General features: G+C 35.6%; 2 protein-coding genes across 2 annotated transcripts; both read left to right on the forward strand.

Moving 5' to 3' along the window:
* The first annotated feature begins 4,430 nt into the window (after positions 1–4,430).
* On the forward strand, positions 4,431–4,847 carry LOC101888561 (larval cuticle protein 65Ab1-like). The gene has a single exon (XM_005174888.4). The coding sequence runs from the start codon at positions 4,477–4,479 to the stop codon at positions 4,783–4,785; it is 309 nt and encodes a 102-aa protein (XP_005174945.2). The 5' UTR covers positions 4,431–4,476; the 3' UTR covers positions 4,786–4,847.
* Positions 4,848–14,012: 9,165 nt separating this feature from the next.
* LOC101888394 (larval cuticle protein 65Ab1-like) lies at positions 14,013–14,448 on the forward strand. Its single transcript, XM_005174887.4, has one exon. The coding sequence runs from the start codon at positions 14,091–14,093 to the stop codon at positions 14,397–14,399; it is 309 nt and encodes a 102-aa protein (XP_005174944.2). The 5' UTR covers positions 14,013–14,090; the 3' UTR covers positions 14,400–14,448.
* Positions 14,449–16,296: the final 1,848 nt, after the last annotated feature.

The following is a 16,296-nucleotide window of genomic DNA, read 5'->3' on the forward strand; positions in this document are numbered from 1 at the left end:
TCCTTGTTGTTTCCTTAGAGAAGAGGGTAGGACGCAGGGCATTAAAAGAAAATTGTGAAGAAAAAATATTTTCTGAGGAGATTTCAATTACACTGTGCCATAAGGAAAATCCAGTGGATTATGACACAAGAACTTAAAAATTAAAAAAAAAACTGTAATTTTTGTCGGGCCGAATTTTGAATACCCTCCACCATTTGGACCGAATTTTGACAAATTTTCAAAAAAATAAAATCCGTTAAAAAATTCTTTTAAAATTTTTAATATACCGAATGTAGCCGTTATATTAAGGTCTATGCGACGACATGGACCTGCATAGGCAACTTTGGTCATAAGCCATTACAGAATTCAAATGCGAAACTTGAAAAAAATTCGGTGAATAATGTCGATAAAATCATCAAAATACCGAATATAGGGAGGTACCATTATATGGAGGCTATACCTAAACCTGAACCTGCACGGACAATTTTCTGTCTTAGGCTGTGGTATTCATAACGAACTTAAAATACCAAATATTAAACAATTCCGGTAAATAAGATCGCTAAATTCATCAAAGTACCGGATATCGGCAGGTGCGGTATATGGGGGCTATACGAAGGCGTGGACATGCACGGACAATTTTTCTGTCAAAGGCGGTAGTATCCATTACGAACTTCAAATACCAAATATGAAACAATTCCGGTAAATAATGTCGCTAAATTCATTCAAACACGGAATATTGGGAGGTGAGGTATATGGGGGCTATACGAAGGCGTGGACCTACACATATAATTTTCTGTCAGAGGCTGTAGGATGCATTTCGAACTTCAAATACCAAATTTCAATGAATAATGTCGCTGAAATCACCAATATATCGAAAACAGGGAGGTACTATACCAAAACGTGGACCTACATTGCCCATTTTTAATACCAAAAATCCTGCAGACATAATCTACATTAGAGTAAAATTTAATCAACCTACTTCATTTCGTCTGGATGCTAGAGTAATTTCCACAGAAGAATGGACGGACAGGCAGACGGACTTCGCTAAATCGACATCGAATTTTATGCTTCGAGGTGTATATTGTTATATATTACGAGGTGACGTGTGTCGGCGTTTCGCAAAGTAACCTAAATAGAAGGGGAAATTTTCCCTTCTCTTCAATAATTGTTATACCCTACACCACACAGTGATAAGGGTATTATGTCTTTGTACATTTGTTTGTAACATGGAGAAGGAAGCGAGATAGACCCGTAGTTACTTTTGAGGATCTTCATGGAATCATTTTCTGAGATGATTTATACATGCCCGTCCGTCTGACGTCCGTCCATCCGTCCATGTATTTTTGTAAACAAAATGCAGGTAGCATTTATTATGCGATTGAGATGACATTTTCCAAACACTATTTGTTTGGCCCAAGGACGAACCCTATTTGAATTAGTGAGAAACGGTTCAAATTTCAATATAGCTCCCATATATCTTCAACCGATTTAGGGATAATTTTAGCACACAATTATCAATATCAATCCAGAAGACCTAAATGTTTGCACATCCGACCGAATCTCTATCTAGCAGCAAGTACAGGGTGAGATAACTGCAACAAAGTCAAACGCAGTAATTTTTAAATTTTATTAAATTTTATTGAATGAAAGCAAAAAATGTCGAAAATAGCATCAAATTTTAGAATAAGTTTATATTTTTTTGAATTGGTCACCTTTGGCACGAATTATGGCCTTCAAACGGCCAATGAAACCGTCACACGCTGCCTAAATGTTGCTCTGCGGTATCTTGACCCATTCCCAGCGAAGCTCTTGCTTGAGGTGATCGACACTTTGGTATTTTTTAGTGCCAACCTTCCTTTCCAAAATACTCCAGACACAATAGTCCAACCGATTGGTATACGGAGATTTTAGTGGCCATTGTGTCCTGGAAATGAAGCGAGGAACCTCGTTTTGTAACCATTCGTGGGTGACGCGTGCTGAGTTGAGTACGATGATGCTGAGTCCTGTTGGAATGTCCAAGGTCTGCGGCCAAAAGGTTTGCGTGCCCAAGGCTTTAATACAACCTCCAAAATATTTTCGCGATAATATTAGGCATTTATTCTGATGTCACGGTCGGTTAAAACGAGTGGAGAGCGGCCATCGGCAGTAAGGCGGCCCTCACCATCATTGGTGGCCAACCGAATGTGCACTGCAACCAATTTCAGACTACTGTCATTTCTAAGCCACTCGTCCGACAGCTGTTAAAATTATTCCAGTGACAGCTCATTATATTGTTTACAAGGGCGCAAAAGCATTTTGGCGAGATTTTCTAGAAAAAAAGTTATTCGTGATGGAATTTAAGCATGATAGTGTGATTCCTTTATATTTGGCTGGAAAACCACAAGTGGGTATCGTTAGAGCCCTAAAGCATTTAAATGTGAATAAATCCTTTGTGTTTCGTACCATCGCTCGTTACCGTGATACTGGTAGTGTAGGCCGACGTCAAGGAAGTGGACGGAAGAAAACAGCAACATCTGCAGAAATCGTTCGAAAAGTAAAGAAGCGACTTGATCGAAGCACGCGTCGCAGTGGCCGAAAAATGGCTCTTGAGCTGAACATTTCGCAATATTCCATTCGGCAAATATTAAAAATGAGCTCGGGGTTAAGCAATTCAAATTCCACCGCAGAGAGAAAATAGACTCAAAAGAGCTAAAGGGTTGCCTCGCTTGGCCTAAAGTGGTGAACTGCCGAATATGGTTTTTTCGATGAGAACACATTCGTTGTCCAGCAGTTTGTAAACAAATAAAATGATCGTGTTTACTTGCCAAAGAGGTCAGCTGAAAATGTGCACCTTCGGTTGGCCACCAGAAATCAAGCGCTGGCCATGGTGATGGTGTGGGCCGCCATAACAGCCGATGGTCGCTCTCTCGAATAAATGCCGAATATTATCGCGAAAATATTCTAGAGGGTGTATTAAAGCCTTGGGCACGCAAACATTTTGGCCGCAGACATTAGACATTCCAACAGGACTCCAACACTCAGCACGCGCCACCCAGAATGGTCACAAAATGAAGTTCCTCGCTTCATTTCCAGCGCACAATGGCCACCAAAATCTCCGGATACCAATCCGTTGGACTATTGTGTCGGGAGTATTTTGAAAAGCAAGGTTGACAGAACAAAAAACCAAAGTGTCGATCACCTCAAGCAAGCGCTTCGCCGGGAATGGGCCAAAATACGGCAGAGCAACATTCGGACAGCGTGTGACGGTTTCATTGGCCGTTTGAAGGCCATAATTTGTGCCAAAGGTGACCAATTCAAACAAATCTAAACGTATTCTACAATTGGATGCTTTTTCCGACATATTTTACTTTCATTCAATAAAATTTAAAAAATAAATAAAAAAATTATGGCGTTTGACTTTGTTGCAGTTTTTTGATCTCACCCTGCATTTGTACGTAAAGTTCTAATTGGTACTAAATTTGGTATTGAGTAAAGGGAGGGAGGGAGGTCTTTGTTGGTATCCGGTGATGATTTTTCTCAAAAGTACTATAATTGCTCGAAAAGTACTAAATGGTACTAATTTTGGATCACTGTTGATGTCTAGGGTAGAGGGATGTAGATTGTTTTGGATATGCGTACTAAATGTTACTAAATTTGCTATTGGGTGATGTAATAAAGTTGAAATCCTGAAATTTGGTACAGATGCCACTGCTGATATCTGTTGTTGAGAGAAATAGCTGGCATGCATGTGTAGCTTTGACATATGAAAGTGTTGTCGGAAACGCATCCTACATTTGTACGAAAAGTACTAAATGGTACTAAATATGGTACAGGGATATAGCTGGAATCCTCAAATTTGTGAAGGACTTCACTGTTGGTGTTTGTAGAAGTGGGTTTGCAAATTCGTCGTATATTTGTACTAAAAGTTCTTGTGGCACCAAATTCGGTAATGAGTGAATGGAAAGAGCTGAAATCCTGTAGGTTAATATAAACGTCACTGTTGATGTCTGTAGCTGAGAGAAGGAGACGGTTTTGAAAATGCTTACTATGAACGTACAAAATGTGCCGTTGGGTGTTTGAACAGATATTTTTGCACTCATAGAAACTGAATAATGAATGCATTCGCTTTCTAAGAAATTAAAAAGCAAATGTCACCTCCTATCAATAAAAATCAGTGCTAACAAGTATTTTGTGAGTTGATGTGAACTTTAAAAAAAATGTTCTCTATATTCTTGTTATTTAACATATATATGAGGTATCGTCGAGGCATACAATATTTCGTGTTAATTTGATCATTTTCGATGTTTGAAAATCCAGTTTTTTTTTTGTTTTCTGTAGGTTGCAATTTATGCAAATAAAACGACATTTTTATGCATGCTATCGTAGCATAATTTCTCGGCTTATTGTTATTTTAATATTTTGCATTAATTTTTTTCTTCGCGTTCCGTTAATCGCATATAAATTCGCCCCACATCTCAGCGAACTGTATCAAACGCAAACACAAATCAATCGGTCAACATGAAATTCCTCATCGTTTTCGTCGCCCTCTTCGCCATTGCCTTGGCTGCTCCTCGTCCTGATGCCGAAATCCTCAAGTCCGAATCTGATGTAGGACCCGAAGGCTACTCATTCGCTGTTGCCACCTCCGATGGTACCGAAAAGAACGAAGACGGCAAACTCAAGAATGTCGGCACCGAAGAAGAAGCCATCGTTGTCCACGGCTCCTACAGCTGGGTCGATGAGAAGACTGGCGAAAAATTCACCGTCACCTATGTTGCCGATGAAAATGGTTTCCAACCCCAAGGTGCCCATTTGCCAGTTGCTTAAATTAAGTAATTGAAGAAAAATTGTTGAAATTAAGTAATAAAATTTTGTGATAAAAATTTCAATTGAGTGTGAGTGTAATATTTTGGGGTGTTATTTAAAATGGGGGGAAAGGGGTAAAATACCAATTGACTTTCGAGATGATGACAGAGAATCGCTGGTGTAAAGGTAGAAAATACAAGCAATGAAATTTGAAAGAATAATAGAGAAGATGATATTCAAGAGGATATTCCAGTCTCTTGCTCTGCGAAAGGATAATAAACTATTTTTCATACGGAAAAGCGGAAATGAAAGCAAAATTGTGTACATCGCAAAGTAACCTAAATGGAAGGAACAAGTTCCCTCTCCTCAACATTTTTCGAAATTTTCGAATTAAGAGTCCTTGAAACCTACGAATTTTAGGTATATAGTGCCTCGTACACTGAGACAATTTTCGCTCTGAAGCGAGTCACTAAAGGACTCCTCTTGATCCTTTTCTTAAAACATGGCTAGAAACTCCCATTGAAGGAGATCGTAGCAAGCTAAATTATTCTCAAAATATACTCGTCATAAAATCGAAATCTTAACCAATCTTCTTTAATCTTTAAAGGCATGTGAAGTTCTTCCGCACGGCATCTTTTTGAAGGATGGTCGAAGACAAAATATTTTTCCACGTCATCAAAGAAAAGTAAAATTGCCAAGGACACTGTATACCTATAATGTTAGGATTCCAAGGATTATGATTCGATTCAATAAACATGTTATAGAGGGAACTAGCCCATTCTCGATTTTGGTTACTTTGCTAGTTAAACCTAACCCTGATATAATGTTAACTACTGAGTTGTAGTATTTTGAAGGCTTCGACCAAAATTTCAAACCAAATCAGCTGCAACTTTGAACTAGGGGTAGCAGACCTGTTTTCTTCCTGCAAAATATATTTGCTACAGGTCCATTAAGTGGTATGGCCCCCAATTATGACACCTCCCAATTTTTGGTATATTGAAGGTTTCTGCCACAATTTCCAACCAAATTAGGTGATACTTGACAAATAGGGTCCCTGGTTGGTCTGTCATCTCCTTGCAAAAATGCTTACTGCAGATCCACTAATTGATATAAGATGTGACGGTACGATCAGATTTTCGGTATGTTGATGATATAAACCATAATTATCTACAGATTTGTATTTGTGGTTTGTAATGGATTATAGCTTTGGTGGAAGAACATTGTACGTGTAGGTTTAATATTTTCTATAACGCCCATATACATCCCTATATTCGATATTTTAATTGTGTTTTTTTAATTATTTTTTTATTTTAATTATTTAGGTATTGAAAGATCGACCTGGACAAACCTAATGCTCTTTAAGTGATATTTGATAATTTTGGGAAATAATTGAGATATGAGTGAGGTACCATATACAGGGTGAGATAAAAAACTGCAACAAAGTCAAAAGCTATAATTTTTCATTTGTTTTTTATACCCTACACCACAAGGTGGTCAGGGTATTATGTCTTTGTGCATTTGTTTGTAACAGGCAAAAGGAAACGAGATAGACCCATAGTTCCTTTTGATGATCTGCATAGAATCACATTCTGAGTCGATTTATGCATGTCCGTCCGTCCGTCTGTCCGTCCGTCCGTCCGTCCTTCTGTCCGTCTGTCCATGTATTTTTGTAAACAAAGTACAGGTCGCATTTATTCCCCGATCCTGATGAAATTATGCACAGATCATTTGTTTGGCCCAAGGACGAACCCTATTGAAATTGGAGATAATCGGTCAAAATTTAGATATAGCTCCCATATATATCTTCGTCTGATTTGCCTTTTATTGTGCACCAAACGTGTAATATCAGCCCGAATTGTATGTACGAATTTTGCACATACAACCATATTAGGCCTGAGAATATGTATGCCAAATTTGATCGAAATCGGTTCAGATATAGCTATAGCTCCCATATATATTGTTCATCCGATTTGTTATTTTTGTCCACCGCCGCCGTAATATGCACTCTGCAACAACAATATTTAGGGAAATATATCAAATACAGCTCAGAAATACATTTGCAAAATTTTATCGAGATCGATTCAGATTTGGATATAGCTCCATATATATCTTCGTCCGATTTACCTTTTATTGTGCACCAAACGTCTAATATTTGTCCAAATGGGATGGAATTTGGCACATGCGACCGAATTGAGTCTAGAAGTTAGTACGCCAAATTTGGTGAAGATCGGTTCAGATATAGCTATAGCTCCCATATATATTGTCCATCCGATTTGTTATTTTTGTCCTCCGCAGCCGTAATATGCACTCTGTAACAACAATATTTGGGGAAATATATCAAATGCAGCTCAGAAATACCTTTACTAAATTTTATCGAGATCGGTTCAGATTTGGATATAGCTCCCATATATAACTTCGTCCGATTTACCTTTTATTTTACACCAAACGTCTAATGTTTGTGCAAATGGGATGGAATTTGGCACATACGACCGAATTGAGTCTAGAAGCTAGTATGTCAAATTTGGTGAAGATCGGTTCAGATATAGCTATAGCCTCCATATATATTATTCATCCGATTTGTTATATTTGTTACCCACAACCGTAATATGCACTCCGTAACAACGATATTCAGGGAAATATATCAAATACAGCTCAGAAATATCTTTGCCAAATTTTATCGAGATCGGTTCAGATTTGGATATAGCTCCCATATATATATTTATCCGATTTCAAATTAATTGTGCACCAAATGGTCAATACAAGTCCGAATTTAAAAGATACAAATGCTTCGGCATGTTTAGTCCTTTGAACTTTAAATTATAATTATAATCAAAGCGTGTATGATTGAATTCTCCCATAAAAACTTTTAATTGTTATGTGGAGCTTTACTAAATTAGCAAAGTGGTGTAGGGTATCATAAAGTCGGCCCCGCCCGACTTTAAGACTTTCTTTACTGGTTTTTTTTTAATTTTATTGAATGAAAGCAAAAAATGTCGGAAATAACATCAAATTTTAGAATAAGTTTAGATTTGTTCGAGTTGGTCAGCTTTGGCACGAATTATGGCCTTCAAACGGCCAATGAAACCGTCACACGCTGCCCAAATGTTGCTCTGCGGTATTTTAGCCCATTCCCGGCGAAGCTCTTGCTTGAGGTGATCGATACTTTGGTATTTTTTAGTGACAACCTTGCTTTCCAAAATACTCTAGACGCGGATCGGTATCCGGAGATTTTGGTGGCCATTGTGCGCTGGAAATGAAGCGAAGAACCTCATTTTGTAACCATACTTCGTTTGCGCGTGCTGAGTGGAATAGTGTTGAGTCCTGTTGGAATGTTCAAGGTTTGTGGCCAAAATGTTTGCGTGCCCAAGTCTTTAATGCACCCTCCAGAACATTTTCGCGATAATACTCGGCATTTATTCTGATGACCTTTATTCTTGCCCTAGTTCTGATACAAATATTAATATTTGCAAAATTTGTACAACTTGCTTGTTCTGTGAAGAAAATTATTTTCTATGAGCATTTTGACCTTTTGTGGGGGAGGTACAGGTTCGAACTCGATCAAAATTTGATGATAATATTACAAAGTACTAAGTTTGGATCAAATCGGAAACTGCCTTCGATACTTATCATGCGCCCCTGGCAGACGGACGGAGACCTCTACATCGACTATAAATGTTCTGAAACCGATTTGGTTCAAAAAGACATAGAGTCTTAAACCGTTAATTCGATGAGGCACGTTTTTGTCGTATTAAATGATATATACACCCCCTAGCCATATGGCTGAGGGTAAAACAAATCAAGTAAAAAAACAGTAAGTTCGACTGGGCCGAACTTTGAATACCCTCCACAATTTAGCACGAATTTGAAAAATTTTGGAAAAAAAAAAGAAAAAGATAATATTCGCCAAAAATTCTGTTAACATTTTAAAAATACCGAATATAGCCGTTATATTTAGGCATGTATGACGTGCACCTAGGCATTGTTTGTCACAAGCCATTACCATATTCAAATTCGAAACTTAAAATAATCGGTGAATAATGTAGCCAAAATCTTCAAAATGCCGTACATAGCGAGGTACCGTTATATAGGAGCTATACGAAGACCTGGACCTGCATAGACAATTTTCTGTCACAGGCTGTAGCTTCCATTACGAACTCTAAATACGTAATTTAAAACTACTAAGGTGAATAATGGCGCTAAAATCATCAAAATACCGAATTTAGGGAGGTACCGTTATATGGGGGCTACACGAAGACGTGGACCTGCATACACAATTTTCTGCCTTAGGCTGTAGTACATATTCGGAACTTCAAACACCAAATTTGAAACAATTCCGGGGAAAAATGTCGCTAAAATCATCAAAATATCGAATATCGGGAGGTACCGTTATATGGGGGCTATATGAAAACGTGGACCTACATGGCCTATTTACGAAAATAACCTGCCTACAGGCAAAATATACATGTGTGCAAAATTTTAGCTTCTATCTTAATTTGTTCAAAAGATAGCGTGATTACAACAGACAGACAGACGGACATGGCTAAATCGTCTTAGAATTTTACGCTGATCAAGAATATATATACTTTATGGTTCTAAAATCATTATTTCGATGAGTTACAAACGGAATGATAAAATGTATATACCCTCCATAGTATTGGGAAGGGTATAAAAACTATTTGAAAACAGAAATTCTTTTAGGAATTTATTTAATTTAATCGATTTCTGTGACATTTAGAATTGTGTTAAATTTTAATGCTGTTCTTTCATGTTTTCATTTCTTCACCAAAATTTAAATAAAAAAAGACACGCAGCAATAATTTGCACCAATTAAATGTTTGTGGCGCACTTTCTTCAACGTTAAAATGCAATTATGTAAATTTAATCATAAGCATTTCCAGTTTTTTTTATAACTAGCCTTTCGTCTTTCTAATACAAATAACTACATTTGAAAAAAATTAACTAAAAAAGAAATGTATTCAAAAAAATATTTCCTATCTTGACACAATATTTTCTGTTTTTGACAAATGACCACGCCACATATCTTGAAAATCCTCAATCGAGTATACTTCCTGATTTGAAAAAGTTTACGTTTAATACAGCACTTAAAAACCATATCACGTTTTCATTTTGAATTTGCATTTTTTGTCGCATTTAACGAAAACAATGCCAAAAAATATCATATCAATATTCATAATTCATTTTTTGAATTAATTCCATGAATCGATTTTGCTTCTTAAGTCTTTTGTTTGAAAATGAAAAGTGAGATTTTTGAAATAAAATTGTTAATTTTTGTATTTTCATATCTATTATAACGATATGCACTCAATTATATTTTCAAAGCGAGTTCGAACGTATATGTTAGGATTTGCCAACAGATCAAAGTTTGCATGCTAACAAATCATTAACAGAGGGTATATATAATTTGATACGGCCGAAACGTACGTGATATAATTGTTTTAGACCCTAGGTCTTTTTCGACAAAATCCGTTTCAGGACATTTAGAGTCGATCTAGGGGTGTCCGTTTCTCTCTGTTTCATGTCTGGCTGAAGCGCATGATAACTCTCGAAGAGATTATCCGATTTGATCCAAACTTGGTACATCGTAATATTACTGTGAAACTTAGATTGTTTTCGGAGATGGACAATATCGGTCCCCTACAACTACTTCCTTCCCCACAAAAGGTAAATTTTTTCACAGAAAATATATTACCTCAGGATCATTCGATTTTGTGCGGACTTTGCAAATACTAATATTTTTATTAGTTGCAAAACAGGTGGGAAAATTGACAATATCTGCTCACTCCATGTATCTCCCATACAAAGGGTCAAAATTTGCCATAATTATAACTCTTATAAAACGCGAAATAGGCATCCGATTCTCTTCAAATTTCGCACATCTGTATATTTCTACTAACACAAGATCTAGTGTGAAGGTGGAGTACATCAGCCTCCTGTTTCAGGGTCCAATTATATGAATAGCTATAAAGCTCGTAAAATGCGAAGTGAACATCCGATTCCTTTGAAATTCGTCATACCCCAATATTTCTATCAACACAAGCTCTGTTGTGAAGATGGTATATATCGGTCCACTCCTTCCGCATACCTCTCCCACAAAGGATCAACATTTTGAATAACCCAAATAATCATAAGACACGAACTTAGCATCCACTTCTCTTCAAGTTTCACACATCCCAATATTTCTACTAAAATAAAATTTGGTGTAAGGATGGAATCTATAGGACCACTCCTTGTGGTAACTCCCCCACAAAGGGTCAATATTTTGAAAAACTATGTCTCTCCTAAAAAACGAAAACAAGGTTCCGATTATCTTCAATCCCAATATTTTTGTTAACACAAGATCTGGTGTGAAGATGGAATACCTCCCCCACACCGGGTCAAAATTTTTGAATATCCATGAAGCTCGTAAAATATATATAGGACCATTATTTCTGCTACACGGTACTAAATTTGGTACAAATTGAATTTTAAGGAACGGAAGGGGTTGGAACCGTGAAATTTGAAATTAACATCACTGGCGGAGTGTAGAATTGGAATATGGAGGTAGTTCTTGAAATTTATACTTATGTGCACAAAAAGTACTAAATAGTACTAAATTTGGAACAATTTCGATTTGGGTGAACTGATAGAGTTGGAATTCTAAAGATTTCGAAATAAGATTACTATTGCATTCTAGGGCTGAGGTCTGTAGGTAGTTTTGGAAAATTGAACTTATCTGTACTAAATGGTACTAAATTTGGTGCAATTTAAATTTTGGGAGAACTAATAGAGTTTTAATTCTGAAATTTTGAAATACGATTTCTATTGGACTGTATGATGTAGGTCGTTATGAAAAGTTGTACTTAATGGCACCACAGATGGTAGCGTTTGGATTTAGGTTAACCAATGGAGCTGATAGGAGTAAGGGATTGGGAAATGTTGGTATTTTTTGGAAATTTGTACTTCTATGTACAAAAATGTATTAAAAACGTACAATTTGTATTTGGGCAAATCAACAGGGGTGGAATCCTAAAATTTGGAATTGCGATTTGGATTGGCCTATGTAGGAAACTTTGGAAATTCGTACTTATGTGTATGAAATTTGGTACAAATTGGAATTATGATGAACCGATGTAGTTGGAATTCTGAAATTTCGAATGAGTGTCACTAATGGAGTGTGAGATAGATGCACCAAAGGGTTATTAATATTAATTCCAATATTAAATTTAAGAAATGTTCTAAAGTGGTACGTATCTTCTAAAATGATACCATTTGGTATTAAGTGAACGTATAAAGTGTAAATTAGATATCTGAAGGTAGCTTTGGAAATGTGAACTAAGTGAGGGAACTGTTCTAAATGGTACTAAATTTGGAACAATTGTGTTTAGTGTGAACGAATGAGGCTGAGATTTTGTATTGGGGTCCCTGTTGGTAATAGGTTCCTAAGAAAGAGGTGGCTTTAGAAATGTGTATCACAAGTTCACGAAAAGTACTAAATGGTACTACGTTTGGTACAATATGGCTTGGGGTGAACAGAAAGTGCTTGATATCTGAAATTTGTTATTAGGGTCGCTGTTCATGTGTAGCCTGGACATATGGAGGTGATTTCGAAAATGTGTACCATAATTGTACGGTATTTGGTATTGGGTGAAGGGATAGAAATAATATTCTTGATATTTAGATTACTGATAGTATCTGCTTTTGGAATTTTGTAGTGGTTTCGAAAATATGTACCTTATTTGTACGAAAAGTTCTCAATGATACTAAATTCTGTATTGGATGAAAGGTTACAGCTAAAATCCTCAAATTTGATTTTGAGATCTCTGTTAGTATCTGATATGAAGGCATGGAGGTGGTTTCGGAAATGTGTACCATAATTTTGCGAAAGGTACTAAATTTGGCATTGGGTAAAAGGATAGAGATACATTTCTGAAATTTGACATTAAGATCACTGATGCAATCTGTATTAAAGATATGGTTCGGAAATGCGTCCTTTATCTGTTCGAAATGTACTAAATGGTACTAAATTTGGTATTAGGTATAGGGATTTGGCTGAAATTCCCAAATTTGATTTTGAAGTCTCAGGTTGGCATTTCGGATTGAGATATGAAGCTGATTAAGGCTATGTGTACTATATTTGTTCGAAAAGTACTAACTGGTACTAAATTTGGTACTGGGTGAAAGGATAGTAGTGGGCTCTTCAAATTTGATATGAAGATCTCTGTTCGTATCTGAGATTGAGATATGGAAGTGGTTTTGGAAATATGTACTATAATTGTTTGAAAAGTTCTAAGTGGTACTAAATTGGGTATTGGGTGAAGGGTAGAGCTGGAATCTTGAAATTTGATAGTGAGGCCTCTGGGTACTAATTTGGTAGTGGGTGAAGGGAATGCCGAAATCATATTTTTAAGTATCTGTTGGTATTTGGGAGTGAAATATGAAGGCTATTATGGAAATGTGTACTATATTTGTTCGACTCTTCAAATTTGAAACGAATTGGACATTTTGAGTACTAAAAACGCTGACAAAGTTGCGGACAATTTCTTGTATTCTATACAAATTTATTATTTATTATTAGGGATATTATCTGAAAAAAAAAAAAATTCTTTAAAATCCAAAAGTATAGGTATAGTCCTGAAAAATTATTCCCGAAAATCCACGATTGTGGATTGAAATGTTGAAATTTTTTAAAATCTTCTATCTCCAAAAAACGGAAAAAAATCAAATATTTTGAGCATTTTCAACAATTCTACTTTTGGATATTTAACAGGTTCTGAAGCCTAAACTTTCTATTATGAATATTTTTTTTTTTTTGAAATCTTTAAAAACCATTCCTGTACATTCATTAATTTGGCAAATATATTTAAATTTATTGTTTGCAAAATTCATTAAACTATTTAACACGATTACGTATCTAGCTCCTTATGCACGAATGTATGTGTGCACTTGTTCAACCACAATACTCGCTGCTCTGAGAACCACCACCACCACGCCAATGCATAATGCTCTTTAACAAAAACAATAATAATATCAATAATAATAATAATGCAATAAAAAAATACTAATCCGATATTTTTTTTCGAATTTGCATAAAATTAGATCACATATTTGTATTGCCGAATGCAAACTTGTTGCGTTAAATTTGGAAATTTCTATTGGGTTTAGAAATTTCATCTGTGATTGCATAAAATTCTTGTTTCGATACGCAACGGCAGTTGCTCGCTTCTTTTTTTTCGCATATATAGGCGAGTTGAAATCTGTAGTAATCACCAGTCAAGTGTCAGCTATCCCAAGCACAAGCCAAAACACAAGCCAATCAGTCAATCAACATGAAATTCCTCATCGTTTTCGTCGCTCTCTTCGCCATTGCCTTGGCTGCTCCTCGTCCCGATGCTGAAATCGTCAAATCCGAATCTGATGTAGGACCCGAAGGTTACACCTTCGCTGTTGAAACCACCGATGGCAAGTCCCACAATGAAGACGGCAAACTCAAGGATGTTGGCACCGAACACGAAGCCATCGTTGTCCACGGCTCCTACACCTGGGTCGATGAGAAGACTGGCGAAAAATTCACCGTCACCTATGTTGCCGATGAAAATGGTTTCCAACCCTCCGGTGCTCATTTGCCCGTTGCCTAAATTTAATTTTTAAGAAATGTTTTTAATAAAATAAAATTGCTTACGAAAATTGAAGAATTTTGAAGTACTTTTTTTAATTGTGAAAGTTGTGGGAAAGGGAAGTGGTCGAATTGATTACATGTATCCTGAAAGTTCTGAGTGTGAAGAGTATATATTTTTTTAATTGAAAAAAAAAACCAAAAAGATCAAGGATTTATAGACCAAAAATAGTGGTCTCCTGACATAGCACTGATAGAAATATTAGGATTTGCAAAGTTCTGCATGAAATTGAATGATGTTTTCTTGTTCTAAACGGTAAATTATTGTCTATTTTTAAATGTTGACCCTTTGTGGGGGAGGTACCAGAAAGAGTGGACCGATATTGGTCATCCCGAACTCGGTCTATATTTGATAATAAAATTACGATGTAACAAGTTGGGATCAAATTGGAGCGAGAGAGACATACAGACGGCCGGACACCCCTAAATCGACTTCAAATGGCCTGAAACGGATTTAACGGATATATATATATTTTTTTTTTTGTTATAACAAATGTTTAAAAATTTTCGATTTTTGACAAATAAAATTCTTCAAAGTAGTTCTGGAAAAATTTTGAATTTGAAAATAGAAATTGTCTGAAAATCCTTTTGAAAAATTCTTTAAATAATCCACAATTCGTGGCCTGAAGGTCCTTTATAGAAATTCTTAAAAAATCCTTGATTTTCATTCTGAAAGTCTTTCTTTAAAAATATACACGATTTTTCGGAAAGTCGTTTAGAAAAATTCGATAGAAAAAAAATCCACGTTTGTTGGTCTGAAAGTCCTTTAAACAATTTTCAAATTATCCACGATTGTTGGTCTGAAAGTCCTTTAGCAAAACTTCACGATTATTGGTCTGAAAGTTCATTAGAAAAATTCTTAAAAAAATCCACAATTCGTGGCATGAAAGTCATTTAGAAAAATTCTTAAAAAATACAAGATTTTATCTAAAAGTTCTTTGAAAAAATTCTTTACAAAATCGATAATTCGTCGCCTGAAATTCCTTAAAAATATCCCCGATTGTTGGCCTGAAAGACCTTTACAACATTTTTTTTTTTTAAATATCCATGATTGTTGATCTGAAAGTCCCTTGAAAAAATTCTTTACAAAATCCACAATTCGTTGGCTGAAAGTCCTTTAGAAATATTCTTTAAAATATTCACGATTGTCGGTCTGAAAATCCATTAGAAATATTTAAAAAAATCCACAATTCCTGGTATTAAAGTCATTTAGAAAAATTCTTTATAAAATCCGCATTTCTGGATCTGAGTGTCATTTGGAAAAATTCTTAAAAATATCAACGATTTTCATTTTGAAAGTCCTTTAGAAAAATTTTTAAAAATAACCACTATTGTTGGTCTGAAAGTCCTTTCAAAATATTCTTTACAAAATCCACAATTCGTGGCCTAAAAGTCCTAAAATCGTTAAAATATCCATGATTGTTGGTCTGAAGATCCTTTTGAAAAATTCTTAGAAAATCCACAATTTGTAGATTAAATATCCTTCAGAAAAAATCTGAATTCTGAGACTAAAAGTCCTCTAGAAAAATTAAAAAAAAAATACACGATTTTCGTTCTGAAAGTCCTTTAAAAAATCCTAAAAATATTTATGACTGTTGGTGTGAAAGTCCTTTAAAAAAATTCTGTAAAAAATACATGTTTGTTAGTCTGAAAGTTCTCTAGAAAAATCCTTTACAAAATCCAAAATTCGTGTCCTAGAAGTCCTTTAAAAAAATGTAAAAATATCCTCGATTTTTGGTCTGAAAGTCCTCTAGAAAAATTTAAAAAATTACACGAGTGTTAGTCTGAATGTCCTTCAGGAAAAATTAATAAAAAATCCACGATTGTTGGTCTAAATGTCCTTAAGAAAAAAGTACTTT

The sequence above is a fragment of the Musca domestica genome, unplaced genomic scaffold, assembly GCF_030504385.1.
Source record: "Musca domestica strain aabys unplaced genomic scaffold, Musca_domestica.polishedcontigs.V.1.1 15, whole genome shotgun sequence".
NCBI lineage: Eukaryota > Metazoa > Arthropoda > Insecta > Diptera > Muscidae > Musca > Musca domestica.

Coding starts and splice junctions, on each gene's coding strand:
- LOC101888394 (XM_005174887.4), top strand. CDS start 14,091: ATGAAATTCCTCATCGTTTTCGTCGCTCTCTTCGCCATTGCCTTGGCT.
- LOC101888561 (XM_005174888.4), top strand. CDS start 4,477: ATGAAATTCCTCATCGTTTTCGTCGCCCTCTTCGCCATTGCCTTGGCT.